Source organism: Tachysurus fulvidraco, chromosome 18, assembly GCF_022655615.1.
Source record: "Tachysurus fulvidraco isolate hzauxx_2018 chromosome 18, HZAU_PFXX_2.0, whole genome shotgun sequence".
Lineage (NCBI taxonomy): Eukaryota > Metazoa > Chordata > Actinopteri > Siluriformes > Bagridae > Tachysurus > Tachysurus fulvidraco.
In genome coordinates this window covers 20,325,186-20,345,853 of record NC_062535.1, presented here as the reverse complement: position 1 = coordinate 20,345,853, position 20,668 = coordinate 20,325,186, and the positions used below count along the sequence as shown (strand labels likewise).

The 20,668-nt window shown below is 38.1% G+C and overlaps 2 protein-coding genes across 10 annotated transcripts in view; one reads left to right on the top strand and one right to left on the bottom strand.

The window, feature by feature from the left end:
* LOC113637223 overlaps positions 1 to 20,668 on the top strand; it is a 188,580-nt gene that overhangs the window by 111,280 nt on the left and 56,632 nt on the right. For 8 of the 9 annotated variants that reach the window (XM_047802969.1, XM_047802963.1, XM_047802962.1 and 5 more), the window contains 6 exons: positions 1,446 to 1,718; positions 1,902 to 2,249; positions 14,995 to 15,267; positions 15,445 to 15,792; positions 18,417 to 18,692; positions 18,844 to 19,191. In XM_047802969.1, the coding sequence (XP_047658925.1) occupies positions 1,446 to 1,718; positions 1,902 to 2,249; positions 14,995 to 15,267; positions 15,445 to 15,792; positions 18,417 to 18,692; positions 18,844 to 19,191 (1,866 nt within the window). The remainder of the gene's footprint in view (positions 1 to 1,445; positions 1,719 to 1,901; positions 2,250 to 14,994; positions 15,268 to 15,444; positions 15,793 to 18,416; positions 18,693 to 18,843; positions 19,192 to 20,668) is intronic. The other variant, XM_047802965.1, reaches the window with a different exon arrangement.
* The window catches only part of LOC113637225 (hsp90 co-chaperone Cdc37-like), an 81,327-nt gene that overhangs the window by 49,625 nt on the left and 11,034 nt on the right, over positions 1 to 20,668 (bottom strand). The gene's annotated exons all lie outside the window — the stretch shown is intronic.

Below are 20,668 nucleotides of genomic sequence, written 5' to 3'. Positions count from 1 at the left end.
TGACTGTGTGTGTGTGTGTGTGTTTAATTTTATTAACAATAAATGATCTGTACATTATTAGAGTTAAGTGACAAGTGAAGTATCTTAGATTTACACAACAGATGTCCAGGATTTCAGGGTCACAACATGAATAGAGTAAAAGACTGAGGAAAATGGTGAGAAACAGGAGAACACAGTGGAGAAATGTTACTTCTCCTGGAGGTCGGCTACATATCAGTGACTCAGTCGATCCTCATCTCTCTATCATCCACCAGTTCACCAGTCAGTCAGTTGAGTCGCACAGAGGTTTGACTGTAACATGGTGCAGCTTCTGAGGTCAGGACAACAGGAAAACCTTCTACAGCCAGCAATTCAGAACATATCACAGGAAGGAAGGGTGGAGCGAGAACTATGTGCTTCAACAATAAAGTTCCTCAGACAACAAAATTTTAACCCGTTTTAGCTGCTGCTTACTGATATTTATTTACAGTAAGAATTCTAATAAAGATTTATTTTATTCTAGAGTCTGAAAGGAGAGAAGAGTTACAGTTAGTACTAATGGTACTATTTATATTTATTCAGTTTATTAGTACTGAGGTTTACTCAATCTTCTGTTTAGTAGGAAAAATTTTGTTTTATTTGTAATGGATTTTTTATGTATCTTTCTCTAATAAACACTGTTACTTACATATAATAATAATAATAATAATAATAATAATAATAATAATAATAATAATAATAATAATAATAATAATAATAATAATAATTTTTACATATATAATAAATGGGGAATGTGTTTTAGCCTGAAAGGTTGATTGTATTTAAGTAAATAATCAGTATAAAATAATTGTGGTGGAAAACAATCAGAAGCCTGAATTACTAACTGGACATCGAGGTGAAAGCAGTAGAGACACGAGTATCTGTAAATCAGATTTAACGCCTGATCTCACAATCTAATATTAAAGTATTCACACTGAACTGAAACGTCTTAAATAGACATTAATACACTGAGAAGCAGCATTAGCAGCAATAGTGCTGGTGAACAATCTATTAATATCTGTTCTCCTCTAGACACTCAAAGTAAAACAGAATAAAGCTTAAAATATATTAAGAAACATATTATGATGATTAATAAAAATCCTTTGAGGATTTTAATGTCTTAAATTTCAGTGATAATCATCTTTACATGATGTTGGTATTCTTCTATATGTTACTGAACAAAAACCAGCAATCACTGTATTATTTATTTATTTGTTTATTTATTTATTTAAAGTGAAAGTTTAAATCTAAAACAATTGCCATATTTTTCTGAATATCATATTTATTTTTTAATTATCGTATTTAAAACACTGAATTATTAAACTGACTAAGGATTGAATTTAATGGAGTGATTATTTTAGGCTGAATTTTAAACAAGAATTTAACTAATTTTTAACTCACATTTTGGTTGTTATTGTGCTGAACAGATTGTTCAGATTATCAGCTTGTTGCCACTCCTTCATCTCTGCTGGTGGAGTACGGAAACCCTGCTGAAGTAAACTGCTCCATCTCAAAGAGAAATAAAACCTTAACTAATTACCTACTGGGTGTGGAGGGTATATCACTACAGCGATTTACAATTAATGAGAACTTTGTGATGTGGAAGGTGGACAGTCTGACAAATTGGGAGGAAGATCAAATCATGTGTTACTTACTGAGCAAAACTTCATGTAATGCTACAGTAAATATCAGCATTTACAGTGAGTACCATCATATACTACTGATGTCATTCCTGTAACATCATGAAGACTCTGAGTGGAAGATTAGATTATTAATCAAAACAAGCACATTTACTCTGTGTGTGTGTGTGTGTGTGTGTGTGTGTGTGTGTGTGTGTGTGTGTGTGTGTGTGTGTGTGTGTGTGTGTGTGTGTGTGTTTACAGAGACACCGGACAGGGTTACACTGAGCTCTGTGCCTGATGTGATGGTAGAGAGAAATCAGACACAACTGTGTTGTCAGATTGAAAATGTGGGTCCTGGATATAAACTCAGTGTCCACTGGAGCAGAGCAGATCCAAAGCAAAACAATTTCATAAAGTTTCATGAAACGTTGTTCCCAGACTTGAAAAATGAGAAGAAGAGTGTCAACATAACAGCGTACCTAACTATTATACCCAGCCGTGAGGATGATGGAGCAAAGTATCTGTGTGAGGCCGTGCTGAATCTGGACCAAATACAGATCAAGAGCAAATCACAACCAATCACCATCAGTGTACAGTACACTGACCACAGTGAGTAACAAAACTACTGTTAACATTAGGAACATGGAGGTCATGTTAATGCTATTAACATTAGGAATAGGTCATGCTATTAACATTAGGTCATGCTATTAACATTAGGTCATGCTATTAACATTAGGAACATGGAGTTATCCCTGACTTTACATTAGGACTAATACTGATGTCACAGTGACGTGACGTGACATACAGCTAAGTACGGTGACCCATACTCAGAATTCGTTCTCTGCATTTAACCCATCCAAAGTGCACACACACACACACACGCGCACACATACACACACATACACACACACACAGCAGTGAACACACACACAGCAGTGAACACACACACAGCAGTGAACACACACACAGCAGTGAGCACACACACAGCAGTGAGCACACACACAGCAGTGAGCACACACACACCGTGAACACACACCGTGAACACACACCCTGAGCAGTGGGCAGCCATTTATGCTGCGGCGCCCGGGGAGCAGTTTGGGGTTCGGTGCCTTGCTCAAATACACCTCAGTCGTGGTATTGCCGGCCCGAGACTGGAACCCACAACCTTAGGGTTAGGAGTCAGTCTCTCTAACCATTAGGCCACGACTTTCCCCCCACAGTATGAGAGTATATACACAGTAATGTATGTTGTCTGATCTATTAGCAAGAAAAACAGCATATTACTGTGTTTAACATTGTTGTGCATGAAACCACTAAACACTCAGTGATTTAATCCTCCACATGTACAGAAGTTACACAGGCGAGTGAGTGAACAAAGCTAGTCACTTGGTTGCTTCTGCATGTTTACACAATGTCATGATTTAAATATAAAATGCCCTTCTGATGCTATGAATATGGTGAAAGTGTTTAAAAAGTGTCAGTGTAAGTAGTCAATAAACTGGAGGTCGTTTGAGTTTTTAAAGAGATTACTGTAATAATTAATATACATGATGCCATGGGTTTAAATGTCATGTAACAGTAGGGGGGACAATAAGTGTAATAATTGTACTTATAAAGACACTTTATGTCCCCACAGTGACAAACTGCTCTTATCATTATTACTGTAACATGGAGACTTTATGTGTCATTATGGTTATGGTATAAAGTTGTTCTCAGGTTCAATGACAGCAGATTTTTCTTCAAAACTATTTATTGCATTGTTTGTGTTGTTTACAGTTAAACTATTAACATACAATAAAATATAAACATGACTATTGTTGTGAAAAATATATAAAATAAATAATGTTTTGTAACAAAATCACTTATTAAATAATCACTTTACACTTTACACTAACTGCTCTATGTATAAACACAACGGCTTTGGTGTGTTAGTTACAGTGCACTATGTAACTAGCTATTGTAAACAAGCTAACGCTAACTAGCTATTGTAAACAAGCTAACGCTAACTAGCTATTGTAAACAAGCTAACGCTAACTAGCTATTGTAAACAAGCTAACGTTAACTAGCTATTGAAAACACGCTAACATTAACTAGCTATTGTAAACAAGCTAACGTTAACTAGCTATTGTAAACAAGCTAACGTTAACTAGCTATTGTAAACAAGCTAACGCTAACTAGCTATTGTAAACAAGCTAACGCTAACTAGCTATTGTAAACAAGCTAACGCTAACTAGCTATTGTAAACAAGCTAACGTTAACTAGCTATTGTAAACAAGCTAACGCTAACTAGCTATTGTAAACAAGCTAACGCTAACTAGCTATTGTAAACAAGCTAACGTAAACTAGCTATTGTAAACAAGCTAACGCTAACTAGCTATTGTAAACAAGCTAACGCTAACTAGCTATTGTAAACAAGCTAACGCTAACTAGCTATTGTAAACAAGCTAACGTAATTTTTGCCGCAACTAATTTATGAATGAATCTGCATCAACTACATTAAAGAGAATCTCTTTATTTAAAGTGAATAAAATCCCCGACTTAATGGAGGTGAACATTAACTGAGCCGCAGCCGCACACCTGAGTCGTGTGTGTAGAGTAGGTGAGATGTACTGGGGAAGGAGGCAGTGGGTCAAACCACTGTGAGGAAGGGGAGGGGGACTGTGGGTCAAACCACTGTGAGGAAGGGGAGGGGGAACTGTGGGTCAAACCACTGTGAGGAAGGGGAGGGGGAACTGAGAGCCAATCAACTGTGAGGAAGGGCAGGGGGAACTGTGGGTCAAATCACTGTGAGGAAGGGGCGGGGGGACTGTGGGTCAAACCACTGTGAGGAAGGGGAGGGGGGACTGTGGGTCAAACCACTGTGAGGAAGGGGAGGGTCGGGTCAAACCACTAAGAGGAAGGGGAGGGGGGACTGTGGGTCAAATCACTGTGAGGAAGGGGAGGGGGGGAGGGTCAAACCACTGTGAGGAAGGGGAGGGGGGACTGTGGGTCAAACCACTGTGAGGAAGGGGAGGGGGGAACTGTGGGTAAAACCACTGTGAGGATGGGGTGGGGGGACTGTGGGTCAAACCACTGTGAGGACGGGGCGGGGGGACTGTGGGTCAAACCACTGTGAGGAAGGGGAGGGGGAACTGTGGGTCAAACCACTGTAAGGAAGGGGAGGGGGGAGGGTCACACCACTGTGAGGAAGGGGAGGGGGGACTGTGGGTCAAACCACTGTGAGGAAGGGGAGGGGGAACTGTGGGTCAAACCACTGTAAGGAAGGGGAGGGGGGAGGGTCACACCACTGTGAGGAAGGGGAGGGAGGACTCAACTGTTCCTAAATGCAGTTTTTGTGTTTGTTTTCTTTTCTACTTACACAATTATTTAGGTATACATACATACATATATTTTTCACAATAGAGAGTGCGATATTATTTAAATAATAATTTGGGGGTTGGGGGATTTACGGCCATGCATGATGCTCAGGGTTTATGTGCAGTCAGAGCTGGAGACGTTTATCTATAACGTTAATCAGCTGAAAGCCACAAAAACAACATCAACCAAAAGCAGTGAAATGTCACTATTCTTATTACCAGAGTTGTAGCACAAACTAAATATTAATGCAAACAATCCATTTAATACTAAATAAAAATAACATTTATTGATTTGGTCTTTGTGAATTTTAGTTTATTAATGACGTCGACTGTTTGTAGAGAATACACACACATGAACCGATCTGATTCAAGACTGACATCATTATATCATGTATAAAATTTTGGTGTCCAACTTTACCATTTAATAATACCATAAAGTCTGAAAGGAGAGAGGAGTTACAGCTAGTACTAATGGTACTATTTATATTTATTCAGTTTATAAGTACTGAGGTTTACTCAATCTTCTGTTTAATAGGAAAAAAAAGTTTTATTTATGAATTTATGAAATTGTTTTATTTATGAATTTTTTATGTATCTTTCTCTGATCAACACTGTTATTTACATATAATAATAATAATAACTATAGCTGCAAGCAGCCATTCCGGGGTCAAGCCGATCAGATGCGCTCAGAACATGTCGCTGATGAACCATACCAAGTTTCGTAGAGATATTGCATTGTTTATAAAATCTCGTGGCCACTAGGTGGCGCTGTCACGAAACGTTGCATGCACCCTTAGGTCATGACTATAATGACATTTACCAAGTTTCATGTCGACACGCATAAGTTTTGTGAACATACAGCCTCACGTCTGTTTTGGCATGCTCGCCGCCATGTATGTTGCGACGGTTTGGTATCGTTTGACTCAGCATGCCTCAAGGAGTCTAACAACACCTCCTTCATGATTTTAGACTAAAGGTTGCAGTAGTTATAAGCGAAAATAGCTGTTTTTAAAATCTTGTGACCACTATTTGGCGTTGTCACAAAACGTTGCATGCACCCTCAGGTCATGACTATAATGACATACACCAAGTTTCGTGTCAACACGCATACGTTTTGCGAAGATACAGCCTCACGTCTGTTTTGGCGTGCTCGCCACCACACAAAAAGGCCGTCCGAAAACCGTTTCGTATCCTATGACTCAGTATGCCTCAAGTAGTCTAACAACACTCCCTTCATGATTTTAGACTCAAGTTTGCAGTAGTTATAAGTGAAAATAGCTATTTTTCAAATCTCGTGGCCACTAGGTGGCGCTGTCACGAAACGTTGCTTGCACCCTCAGGTCATGACTATAATGACATATAGCAAGTTTCGAGTCGACACACATAAGTTTTGCGAAGATACGTCCTCACGTCCGTTTTAGCGTGCTCACCACCATGTATGTTGCCAGGGTATACAAGAAGGCATTGGTCTATCAAAAAAACTTTGATAACTTTTGTCTCGGGTGTCTCTAGATGCTAGATACCAAAGGACATGCAAATCGGACAAACGGTCTAGGAGGAGTTTGACAAAGCAAGTATTACGGAAAATTCAAAATGGCGGAAAGATATTCATGACAGAAATGATGTCATGTGGTGCATTCGATTCGGCATGAGCAAAGTATCCAAAATATGCAAGAACTGTGTCTCTAGGCCTTACGAGTCAGCAGTTATGAACATGAACATAATTGGATGTTTGGACTGTTGGTGGCGCTAAAGGGTTTGAGCTAGACACACCAAAGATGCTAGAATAACTTGTAAGACTGGCCTCTACATGTGTGCCAAATTACATAACTTTCCTACATACGGTTCTATGGGCTGCCATTGACTTCAATGGAAGAAGAGGAATAATAATAATAATAATAATAATAATAATAATAATAATAATAATAATAATAATAATAATAATAATAATAAATATAGCTGCAAGGAGCCATTCTGGGGTCAAGCCGATCAGATGCACTCAGAACATGTCGCTGATGAACCATACCAAGTTTCGTAGCGATATGGCATTGTTTTTAAAATCTCGTCGCCACTAGGTGGCGCTGTCACAAAACGTTGCATGCACCCTCAGGTCATGACTATAATGACACATACCAAGTTTCATGACGACACGCATAAGTATTGCGAACATACAGCCTCACGTCTGTTTTGGCGTGCTTGCCGCCATGTATGTTGCGACGGTTTGGTATCGTTTAACTCAGCATGCCTCAAGGAGTCTAACAACACCTCCTTCATGATTTTAGACTAAAGGTTGCAGTAGTTATAAGCAAAAATAGCTGTTTTTAAAATCTTGTGACCACTATTTGGCGTTGTCACGAAACGTTGCATGCACCCTCAGGTCATGACTATAATGACATATACCAAGTTTCATGACGACACGCATAAGTTTTGCGAACATACAGCCTCAGGTCTGTTTTGGCGTGCTCGCCACCACACAAAATGGCCGTCCGAAAACCGTTTGGTATCGTTTGAGTCGGCATGCCTCAAAGAGTCTAACAACACTCCCTTCATGATTTTAGACTCACGTTTGCAGTAGTTATAAGCAAAAATAGCTGTTTTTAAAATCTCGTGGCCACTAGGTGGCGCTGTCACGAAACGTTGCATGACTCCTCAAGTCATGACAATAATGACATATACCAAGTTTTGTGTCGACACGCATAAGTTTTGTGAAGATACAACCTCACGTCTGTTTTGGCGTGCTCGCCACCATGTATGTTGCCACGGTATACAAGAAGGCATTGGTCTGTCAAAAAGCTTTTGATAACTTTTTGTCTCGGGTGTCTCTAGATGATAGATACCAAAGGACATGCAAATCGGACAAACGGTCTAGGAGGAGTTTGACAAAGTAGGTATTACGGAAAATTCAAAATGGCTGAAAGGTATTCATGACAGAAATGATGTCATGTGGTACATTCGATTCGGCATGAGCAAAGGATCCAAAATATGCAAGAACTGTGTCTCTAGGCCTTACGAGTCAGCAGTTATGAACATGAACATAATTTGATGTTTGGACTGTTGGTGGCGCTAAAGGGTTTGAGCTAGACACACCAAGGTTGCTATAGTTCAATTCAATTCAATTCAAGTTTATTTGTATAGCGCTTTTTACAATAGACATTGTCTCAAAGCAGCTTTACAGAACATAAACACAGAGCAGAAGAATAAAAGAAATAAGAATTAACAGAATAAAAATTCTAGATTATTATTAGATGTATATAGTTCACAGTGTGTATGTATTTATTCCCCTATGAGCAAGTCTGAGGTGACTCAGGCAGCAGTGGCAAGGAAAAACTGCCTTAAATTGGTAAAGGAAGAAACCTTGAGAGGAACCGGACTCAAGGGGGAGCCCATCCTCATATGGGTGACACTGGGGGTGTGATTGTAATATACAGTCAGTTAAATGTTGTATTGGTGTAAGGTTCAAGGACTTCTGATCTCCTGAGTACCACAGAGTCTAACTGGAGATGTCTCAGGATTCTTAGAGTCGGCCTCGGCTCAGTGGACGTTCAAAGGCTTCGTCCCACAGAGGACGTCGGGAGCTGGTACAGTGTCTGGATGCCTCGGGATGGGTACAAAGAGAGAAGCAGTGGAAAGGGATTAACATATCTGCTGTTCATAAAAATGTGCTGGTCTGATGTACTGGTGCATGATATTATGGGATGTATTATGTGTACGCCTGACTAAAGAGATGAGTTTTTAATCTACATTTAAACTGGGAAAGTGTGTCTGAGCCCCGAACACTATCAGGAAGACTATTCCAAAGTTTGGGAGCTAAATAAGAAAACGCTCTACCACCTTTAGTAGACTTAGATATTCTGGGAACTAGCAGAAGTCCTGAGTTTTGTGATCTCAGAGAGAGTGAAGGATTGTAACGTGTTAGAAGACTAGTTAGATACATGGGAGCTAAACCATTAAGAGCCTTGTACGTAAGTAGCAGCAGTTTGTAGTCAATTCTATACCTAACAGGTAGCCAGTGTAGAGATGTTAAAATTGGGGTTATATGGTCATACTTTCTTGTCCTAGTGAGAACTCTGGCAGCTGCATTTTGGACTTACTGTAACCTATTTATTAAAAATGCAGGACAACCACCTAGTAATGCATTACAATAGTCCAGTCTAGAGGTCATGAACGCATGAACTAGCTTCTCAGCATCAGATACAGACAGGATGTTTCTCAGCTTGGCAATGTTTCTAAGGTGGAAGAAGGCTGTTTTGGTAATATGAGCGCTATGATTTTTAAAAGACAAGTTACTGTCTAATATAACACCGATGTCTTTCACTGTCGAGCTACTTGTAACAGTACATCCCTCTATATGGGAGTTAAGTTGTGAGAGTTTATGTGCACTGGTTTTTGGACCTATGAGTAGTATTTTTGTCTTATCGGAGTTTAACAATAGAAAGTTGCAGCTCATCCAGTCTTTTATCTCTCTAAGGCACTGAGTTAATTTGGACACTGTGGCTATTTCATCTGGTTTTGATGAGATATATAACTGTGTGTCATCAGCATAACAATGGAAACTAATCCCATGTCTTCTAATAATGTTCCCTAATGAAAGCATGTATATAGAGAAAAGCAGAGGTCCTAGAACTGATCCTTGAGGGACCCCATAATTAACTGGTAGTAAACTGGAGGATTCACCATTTAATTCTACAAAATGGTATCGGTCAGACAGGTAGGATCTAAACCAGCTTAAAGCCTGACCATGAATACCTGTGTAATATTGTAAACGATCTAGAAGAATGTTGTGATCTATAGTGTCGAATGCAGCACTAAGGTCAAGTAGAACTAATAGTGACATACAGTCTTGGTCCGAAGCTAAGAACAAGTCGTTTGTAACTTTAACAAGTGCAGTTTCTGTGCTATGATGGGGCCTGAAACCTGACTGAAACTCTTCAAGGATGTTGCTCTCCTGTAAGAAGGAGCTCAGTTGAACAGACACAACCTTTTCAAGTATTTTAGACATAAACGGAAGGTGTGAGATGGGTCTGTAATTTGATAGTTCAATAGGGTCTAAGTTAGGTTTTTTGATGAGTGGCCTAATAACTGCCAACTTAAAAGACTTCGGGATGTAACCTAAAGATAACGAGGAGTTAATGATATTAAGAAGAGGCTCACCAGCTTTATGTAACACTTCTTTCAGTAGTTTAGTTGGGATGGGGTCTAGTGAACATGTTGTTGATTTAGCTGTAGTAATAAGTTTATCTAACTCTTCCTGTCCTGTACTTGTAAAGCTGTGTAAAGCCTTAGGTGAGATTGTGTCACTGGTTGCTCTCATATGTTGAGCGTCACCTATTTTATTCCTGATACTTTCGATTTTATCAGTGAAGAATCTCATAAAGTCCTCACTACTGAAATGTGATGGAATAGTGTGTTCAGATTTCAGATTTTTTGTTAAACTATCCACTGTGCTAAATAAAAACCTGGGATTGTTCTGGTTATTTTCTATGAGTTTGCTCAGGTGCTCAGCCCTAGCAGCTTTTAGAGCCTGTCTGTAGCTGGACATACTGTCCTTATACACAATTATAATAACCTCTAATTTAGTTTTTCTCCATTTCCGTTCGAGGTTACGGGTCTCCCTCTTGAGGGTGTGAGTATGCCTATTATACCATGGTGCAAGTGTTTTATCTCTAACCTTCTGTAATCTGACTGGGGCAACAGTGTCTAATGTGCTAGTGAATATAGCGTCTATGCTGTTAGTCATTGCATCTAGGTCGTTTGAGTTTGAGGGTACAGTAAGAAGTCCAGACAGATCAGGCAGGTTATTTGTGAATCTGTCTTTGGTGGTCGGAATAATGGTTCTACCGAGTCGATAACGTGGTGAGACACAGTTAGTCTGTTCTATAGGTAGTGTGTACATTATGAGGTAATGGTCTGTGATGTCATCACTTTGAGGTATGATAGCTATATCAGTGACTTCTATTCTGTGTGATATTATTGAATCTAGTGTGTGGTTACGTCGATGAGTTGCACTAGTGATGTTTTGTTTGAGCCCAAGTGAGTTTAGTAAGTCCATAAATGTGAGTCCTAAAGCGTCGTTTGTGTCGTCAACATGAATGTTAAAGTCTCCTACAATGAATGCTTCGTCAAAGTTAACCAATAGGTCTGAGAGAAAATCTGTGAATTCTCTAAGAAAAACTGTGTAGGGCCCTGGGGGTCTGGGGCCCTGGGGGTCTGTACACGGTCGCTAGAGCAAGAGACATCAGGGATTTCTTCGTGTGCATGTGCGATAGTGTAACATTAAGGACGAGCACTTCAAAAGAACTAAATCTATGCTGTGTTCTCTGGGTAACAGTGAGGTAATCACTAAGGATAGTGGCGACACCACCTCCACGACAAGTCAGACGAGGCTCGTGCTTATAGATATATCCTGATGGTGTAGACTCGTTTAGACTGATGTATTCATTTGGTTTAATCCAAGTTTCGGTGAGGCAGAGTGCAGTAAGGCTATTATCTAAGATCATTTCATTTACAATAAGTGCTTTGGGTGCAAGAGATCTAATGTTCAGAAGTCCAAACCTTAAGAACTGATTTTGTTTGTTTCTTTGGCATTTTTCTGGTCTAATTACAGTAAGATTATTTCGAGAACTTCTCGTGTATTTACTTTTGGATCTCACTGCTCGGGGAACAGACACAGTTTCTATAGGGTGAGCTATGTGTGCATTTTCTGTGTCAATGTGCTGAGGTGAAGGATGGCTATTGAGATTTAAATTTAAAGAGTAGTTTACCAGTCAGAATGTGTTCAGCGCCCTGGAGATGTGGTCCGAGAGGATCTCCCTAATATAGTAACTTCTAAGACTGGCCTATACATGTGTGCCAAATTACATAACTTTCCTACATACGGTTCTATGGGCTGCCATTGACTTCAATGGAAGAAGAGGAATAATAATAATAATAATAATAATAATAATAATAATAATAATAATAATAATAATAATAATCATAATAATAAAACCGACAATAACAATAGGTGTCTACGCCCCTTCGGGGCTTGACCCCTAATAATAATAATAATAAGAAGAAGAAAACCGACAATAACAATAGGTGTCTACGCCCCTTCGGGGCTTGGCCCCTAATAATAATAATAAGAAGAAGAAGAAAACCGACAATAACAATAGGTGTCTACGCCCCTTCGGGACTTGACCCCTAATAAGAAAACCGACACTAACAATAGGTGTCTACGCCCCATCGGGGCTTGACCCCTAATAATAATAATAAGAAGAAGAAAACCGACAATAACAATAGGTGTCTACGCCCCTCGGGGCTTGACCCCTAATAAGAAAACCGACAATAACAATAGGTGTCTACGCCCCTTCGGGGCTTGGCCCCTAATAATAATAATAATAATAAGAAGAAAACCGACAATAACAATAGGTGTCTACGCCCCATCGGGGCTTGACCCCTAATAATAATAATAATAAGAAGAAGAAAACCGACAATAACAATAGGTGTCTACGCCCCTTCGGGGCTTGACCCCTAATAAGAAAACCGACAATAACAATAGGTGTCTACGCCCCTTCGGGGCTTGACCCCTAATTAGAAGGAGAAGAAGAAGAAGAAGAAGAAGAAGAAGACCGACAATAACAATAGGTGTCTACGCCCCTTCGGGGCTTGACCCCTAATAATAATAATAATAAGAAAACCGACAATAACAATAGGTGTCTACGCCCCTTCGGGGCTTGACCCCTAATAACTAGAATGGTACATTTCCTAAAGAAAATGTGAATGTGCTTGCACGTGATGTCAGTTCTCTTCATCATGCTGAGTGTTTTGATATATGACATGTCCATGTTGTGCTAAATTTTTTTATTTCGCTTATTTTGGGGGCGGGGCTACACATGACGTCAGTTCCCCTCATCGTGCTGAGTGTTTTATGTTGTGTAACTGAGATATGGCTTCTTTATATTGCAATATGGTTCGTAAGGTGCACTACATGGTTGCTAGGGTATGGCTGCACAGTTACTATGGTTATATTTGCAGACTAGTTTCTCACCTGCAACAAAAGAGCACACCTGAAAATCCATTTATCTTTTCCTGAAACAAGCGCCATGAAGATCTTGAACTAAAGCATCAATCAGTGATTTTACTGGGAAAAATTATAATCACGTTACAATAAGGATCATTAGTTCAAATGTAATGTATTAACTAACATTTACTGACCATGAGTAATAAATTATTATACTTAGTAATCTTTGTTAAAATAAAGTTTATTCTTTGTTCATGTTAGTTCACAGTATATTAAGTAATGTTAACACGGTGTTAATAATGTATTAGTAAATGTTGAAATTAACATGAACAAAATGAATAAATGCTGTAGAAGTGCAGTTCATTATTAGTTCATGTTAAGTAATTTGGTAACTAATGTCAACTAATGAACCTTTATTATAAAGTTTTAGAAAAAAAAAACATCCGAAGGTGGATTCGAACCCCAAATCTCTGCATGCTAAACAGAGTCGCTATCCACCACGCCATCCAGGAACATGAGGAAGCCTTTGCGGTTTTATGTATTAATTCACTAATGTGAAGAATGGCGCGTCTAACAAAACCCAAGCTTTATTATATTACAGTCATTCTTATCATTCTTTGTGATATACGTGTCATATGTTTAAAAAATAATGATGTAATGTGAGGAGACAAAGAAAAAATGCGCTTAATTTTAATTAATGGGTGGCTCTTAAAAGAGCTGTTGCTGCTCTTAAAAGGACATTAGTTTAAAGTGAAATAAAAAATTATAAAAACTACACTGATAGTTGAAAACAACAAAAAGTTATACAAATGGCAGAAACAACAACATATGTGACCGCCGAGAAACAACAACATATGTGACCGCAGTGCTGTCCAAGGCATGCCACCAGCTCGTTTTAAGTATTAAATACACGGTTAAATGTTATAGTGTTTGAAAGCTTAGACTCTCGGGATTTTATTAAGCCCACACACAAAGCATAATATTATTTATAGCCATCATACTAATTTAATCCAAGTTGATAGTCACCGGAAATAGGCGGCGCTTACCTTTCTTCACTGGAAGAAAGCTCATGGCCATAGGTGAGGGTAGGAACGTAGATCGACTGGTAAATAGAGAGCTTCGCCTTGCGGCTCAGCTCTTTCTTCACCACAACAGACCGGTATATCGACCGCATCACTGCAGAAGATACACCAATCTGCCTGTCGATCTCCCACTCCATCCTTCCCTCACTCATGAACAGGACCCCAAGATACTTAAACTCCTCCACTTGAGGCAGGTTGATTGTATTTAAGTAAATAATCAGTATAAAATAATTGTGGTGGAAAACAATCAGAAGCCTGAATTACTAACTGGACATCGAGGTGAAAGCAGTAGAGACACGAGTATCTGTAAATCAGATTTAACGCCTGATCTCACAATCTAATATTAAAGTATTCACACTGAACTGAAACGTCTTAAATAGACATTAATACACTGAGAAGCAGCATTAGCAGCAATAGTGCTGGTGAACAATCTATTAATATCTGTTCTCCTCTAGACACTCAAAGTAAAACAGAATAAAGCTTAAAATATATTAAGAAACATATTATGATGATTAATAAAAATCCTTTGAGGATTTTAATGTCTTAAATTTCAGTGATAATCATCTTTACATGATGTTGGTATTCTTCTATATGTTACTGAACTGTGTTACACCAGATGTGTGTTTTTATTAGTTATGTTAAAGGGAGGCAACAAAGACCAGCAATCACTGTATTATTTATTTATTTATTTATTTATTTATTTATTTATTTATTTAAAGTGAAAGTTTAAATCTAAAACAATTGCCATATTTTTCTGAATATCATATTTATTTATTAATTATCGTATTTAAAACACTGAATTATTAAACTGACTAAGGATTGAATTTAATGGCGTGATTCTTTTACAGTAGGCTGAATTTTAAACAGGAATTTAACTCATTTTTAACTCACATTTTGGTTGTTATTGTGCTGAACAGATTGTTCGGATTATCAGCTTGTTGCCACTCCTTCATCTCTGCTGGTGGAGTACGGAAACCCTGCTGAAGTAAACTGCTCCATCTCAAACAGAAATACAGCTTTAACTAATTACCTATTGGGTGTGGAGAGTATATCACTACAGCGATTTACAAGAAATGAGAGTGTTGTGATGTGCAAGGTGGACAGTCTGACAAATTGGGAGGAAGATCAAATCATGTGTTACTTACTGAGCAAAACTTCATGTAATGCTACAGTAAATATCAGCATTTACAGTGAGTACCATCATATACTACTGATGTCATTCCTGTAACATCATGAAGACTCTGAGTGGAAGATTAGATTTTTAATCAAAACAACCAAATTTACTCTGTGTGTGTGTGTGTGTGTGTGTGTGTGTGTGTGTGTGTGTGTGTGTGTGTGTGTGTGTGTGTGTGTGTGTGTGTTTACAGAGACACCAGACAGTGTTACACTGAGCTCTGTGCCTGATGTGATGGTAGAGAGAAATCAGGCACAACTGTGTTGTCAGATTGAAAATGTGGGTCCTGGATATAAACTCAGTGTCCACTGGAGCAGAGCAGATCCAAAGCAAAACAATTTCATAAAGTTTCATGAAACGTTGTTCCCAGACTTGGAAAATGAGAAGAAGAGTGTCAACAAAACAGCGTACCTAACTATTATACCCAGCCGTGAGGATGATGGAGCAAAGTATCTGTGTGAGGCCGTGCTGAATCTGGACCAAAAACAGATGAAGAGCAAATCACAACCAATCACCATCAGTGTACAGTACACTGACCACAGTGAGTAACAAAACTACTGTTAACATAAGGAACATGGAGGTCATGTTAATGCTATTAACATTAGGTCATGCTATTAACATTAGGTCATGCTATTACGTCATGCTATTAACATTAGGAACATGGAGTTATCCCTGACTTTACATTAGGATTAGTCATACTGATGTCACAGAGACGTGACACATGACATACGGCTAAGTACGGTGACCCATACTCAGAATTCGTTCTCTGCATTTAACCCATCCAAAGTGTACACACACAGCAGTGAACACACACACACACACACACACACACACACACACACACACACACACACACACACACACAGTAGTGAACACACACACACCGTGAACACACACCCTGAGCAGTGGGCAGCCATTTATGCTGCGGCGCCCAAGGAGCAGTTGGGGGGGTTCGGTGCCTTGATCAAGGGCACCTCAGTCGTGGTATTGCCGGCCCGAGACTGGAACCCACAACCTTACAGTTAGGAGTCAGTCTCTCTAACCATTAGACCACGACTTCCACCCACAGTATGAGAGTATATACACAGTAATGTATGTTGTCTGATCTATTAGCAAGAAAAACAGCATATTACTGTGTTTAACATTGTTGTGCATGAAACCACTAAACATTCAGTGATTTAATCCTCCACATGTACAGAAGTTACACAGGCGAGTGAGTGAACAAAGCTAGTCACTTGGTTGCTTCTGCATGTTTACACAATGTCATGATTTAAATATAAAATGCCCTTCTGATGCTATGAATATGGTGAAAGTGTTTAAAAAGTGTCAGTGTAAGTAGTCAATAAACTGGAGGTCGTTTGAGTTTTTAAAGAGATTACTGTAATAATTAATATACATGATGCCATGGGTTTAAATGTCATGTAACAGTAGGGGGGACAATAAGTGTAATAATTGTACTTATAAAGACACTTTATGTCCCCACAGTGACAAACTGCTCTTATCATTATTACTGTAACATGGAGACTTTATGTGTCATTATGGTTATGGTATAAAGTTGTTCTCAGGTTCAATGACAGCAGATTTTTCTTCAAAACTATTTATTGCATTGTTTGTGTTGTTTACAGTTAAGCTATTAACATACAATAAAATAAAAACATGACCATTATTGTGAAAAATATATAAAATAAATAATGTTTTGTAACAAAATCACATATTAAATAATCACTTTACACTTTACACTAACTGCTCTATGTATAAACACAACACAACGGCTTTGGTGTGTTAGTTACAGTGCACTATGTAACAGGCTAACGTAAACAAGCTAATGCTAACTAGCTATTGTAAACAAACTAACATAAATAAGCTATTGTAATCAAACTATTGTAAACAAGCTAACATTAACTAGCTATTGTAAACAAGCTATTGTAAACAAGCTAATGCTAACTAGCTATTGTAGACAAGCTATTTTAAACAAACTATTGTAAACAAGCTAACGTTAACTAGCTATTGTAAACAAGCTATTGTAAACAAGCTAACGTTAACTAGCTATTGTAAACAAGCTAATGTTAACTAGCTATTGTAAACAAGCTAACGTAAACAAGCTAACGCTAACTATTGTGAACAAGCTAATGCTAACTAGCTATTGTAAACAAGCTAACGTAAACAAGCTATTTTAAACAAACTATTGTAAACAAGCTAACGTTAACTAGCTATTGTAAACAAGCTATTGTAAACAAGCTAACGTTAACTAGCTATTGTAAACAAGCTAACGTTAAATAGATGTCAGATTTTAATCACTAATATAGCAGATTCATGGAAAATTATATAATAATAATATAATAATAATAATAATAATAATAATAATAATAATAATAATACAAGAGTTTACAATAATAATAACAATAATAATAATAATAATAATAATAATAATAATAATAATAATAATAATAATAATTTTTACATATATAATAAATGGGGAATGTGTTTTAGCCTGAAAGGTTGATTGTATTTAAGTAAATAATCAGTATAAAATAATTGTGGTGGAAAACAATCAGAAGCCTGAATTACTAACTGGACATCGAGGTGAAAGCAGTAGAGACACGAGTATCTGTAAATCAGATTTAACGCCTGATCTCACAATCTAATATTAAAGTATTCACACTGAACTGAAACGTCTTAAATAGACATTAATACACTGAGAAGCAGCATTAGCAGCAATAGTGCTGGTGAACAATCTATTAATATCTGTTCTCCTCTAGACACTCAAAGTAAAACAGAATAAAACTTAAAATATATTAAGAAACATATTATGATGAATAATAAAAATGCTTTGAGGATTTTAACGTCTTAAATTTCAGTGATAATCATCTTTACATGATGTTGGTATTCTTCTATATGTTACTGAACTGTGTTACACCAGATGTGTGTTTTTATTAGTTATGTTAAAGGGAGGCAACAAAAACCAGCAATCGCTCTATTATTTATTTATTTATTTGTTTGTTTGTTTGTTTGTTTATTTAATGTTAATGTATTGTAAATCTAAAATAATTGGCATATTAAACTGACTAAGGATTGAATTTAATGGAGTGATTATTTTAGGCTGGATTTTAAACAGGAATTTAACTCATTTTTAACTCACATTTTGGTTGTTATTGTGCTGAACAGATTGTTTGGATTATCAGCTTGTTGCCACTCCTTCATCTCTGCTGGTGGAGTACGGAAACCCTGCTGAAGTAAACTGCTCCATCTCAAACAGAAATATGGCTTTAACTAATTACCTACTGGGTGTGGAGGCTAAATCACTATGGCTATTTACATGGAATGAGAGTGTTGTGATGTGGAAGGTGGACAGTCTGACAAATTGGGAGGAAGATAAAATCCTGTGTTATTTAGCACTGAGCGATACTCAATGTACTACTACAGTAAATATCAACATTTACAGTGAGTACCATCATCTACTACTGATGTCATTCCTGTAACATCATGAAGACTCTGAGTGGAAGATTAGATTATTAATCAAAACAAGCACATTTACTCTGTGTGTGTGTGTGTGTGTGTGTGTGTGTGTGTGTGTGTGTGTGTGTGTTTACAGAGACACCAGACAGTGTTACACTGAGCTCTGTGCCTGATGTGATGGTAGAGAGAAATCAGGCACAACTGTGGTGTCAGATTGAAAATGTGGGTCCTGGATATAAACTCAGTGTCCACTGGAGCAGAGCAGATCCAAAGCAAAACAATTTCATACAGTTTCATGAAACGTTGTTCCCAGACTTGGAAAATGAGAAGAAGAGTGTCAACAAAACAGCGTACCTAACTATTATACCCAGCCGTGAGGATGATGGAGCAAAGTATCTGTGTGAGGCCGTGCTGAATCTGGACCAAATACAGATGAAGAGCAAATCACAACCAATCACCATCAGTGTACAGTACACTGACCACAGTGAGTAACAAAACTACTGTTAACATTAGGAACATGGAGGTCATGTTAATGCTATTAACATTAGGAATAGGTCATGCTATTAACATTAGGTCATGCTATTAACATTAGGAACATGGAGTTATCCCCGACTTTACATTAGGACTAGTTATACTGATGTCACAGTGACGTGACACATGACATACGGCTAAGTACGGTGACCCATACTCAGAATTCGTTCACTGCATTTGACCCATCCAAAGTGCACACACTAGGGATGCCACAATTCTCAATATAATATTGAACCGTTCAGTACAACATCCACGGTTCAGTACGCGCTTGTGAATTGCGTTTTTTCGGTTTTACGTTTAAATAATTTATGTGCTTTTTATTTCTCTCCGAATTGACTGTTTGTGTGTGCCTATATGTCTACGAGCTGAGATGAGGAAACTCCTCCCCGCGAGTAAATGTTCAATCACTATGCTCTAAAGTTAGGGGGCGCTGAACCAACATTCCACACTTTAACATGGCGAGCGGTGGTGAAGCGAGGCTACAGTACGAGAAGGAACCGGCGTCTTTTAAATCTGTGGTGTGGAGACTAATGCCAAGGAAGAAAAACGGTAAACAAAAAAATGACTGTATGGGACTGTTTTACACGTGTAGCCTGCTCAAACGGAAACACTTCCAATATGATCGCACATCTGCGGCGCCATCACCCAATAATATCAATGTCTGAATGCAGGATAGCAGAGCAGGTAATAAAGTCCTCCAAAAAACAACAGTCCCTCGCTGAATCCTTCCAGCATACACACCCATCTGGTTCAGAGAGACATATGAAAATCATTGTCGTAATGTAACGGAGTACAAATACTTTGTTACTGTACTTAAGTAGAAATGTCACGTATCTGTACTTTACTTCGCTATTTAAATTTATGACAACTTTCACTTTTACGCCACTACATTTCCGAGATAAAATGTAAACTTTTACTCCGTTATATTGCCACTAAACGTCTTCGTTACTCGTTACTACAAAATAAACTCAGCAGAAATGTGTGTGACTGTAATAAGGGAGGTTTGGTGTATCACTGCTCCTAGATTGTATTACGCTCCGCACGCTGTACGGAGAAGCACAGGTACGCGCAGCGTGCACGCGCAGTCAGAGCTGGGGGCGTTTATCTATAACGGCGGCAACCAAACGCAGTGAAATGTCACTATTCTTATTACCAGAGTTGTAGCACAAACTAAATATTAATGCAATATCAATACTAAATAAAACTAACATTTATTGATTTGGTCTTTGTGAATATTAGTTTATTAATGACGTCATTCATCGGACACACTGTTTGTAGAGAATACACACATACATGAACTGATCTGATTCAAGACTGACATCATTATCATGCATAACATTTTGGTGTCCACTTTTGCCATTTAATAACACCATAATGACTTTTGATACTTAAGTACAATAAATATCAGATACTTTAAGTTACTTTAATAC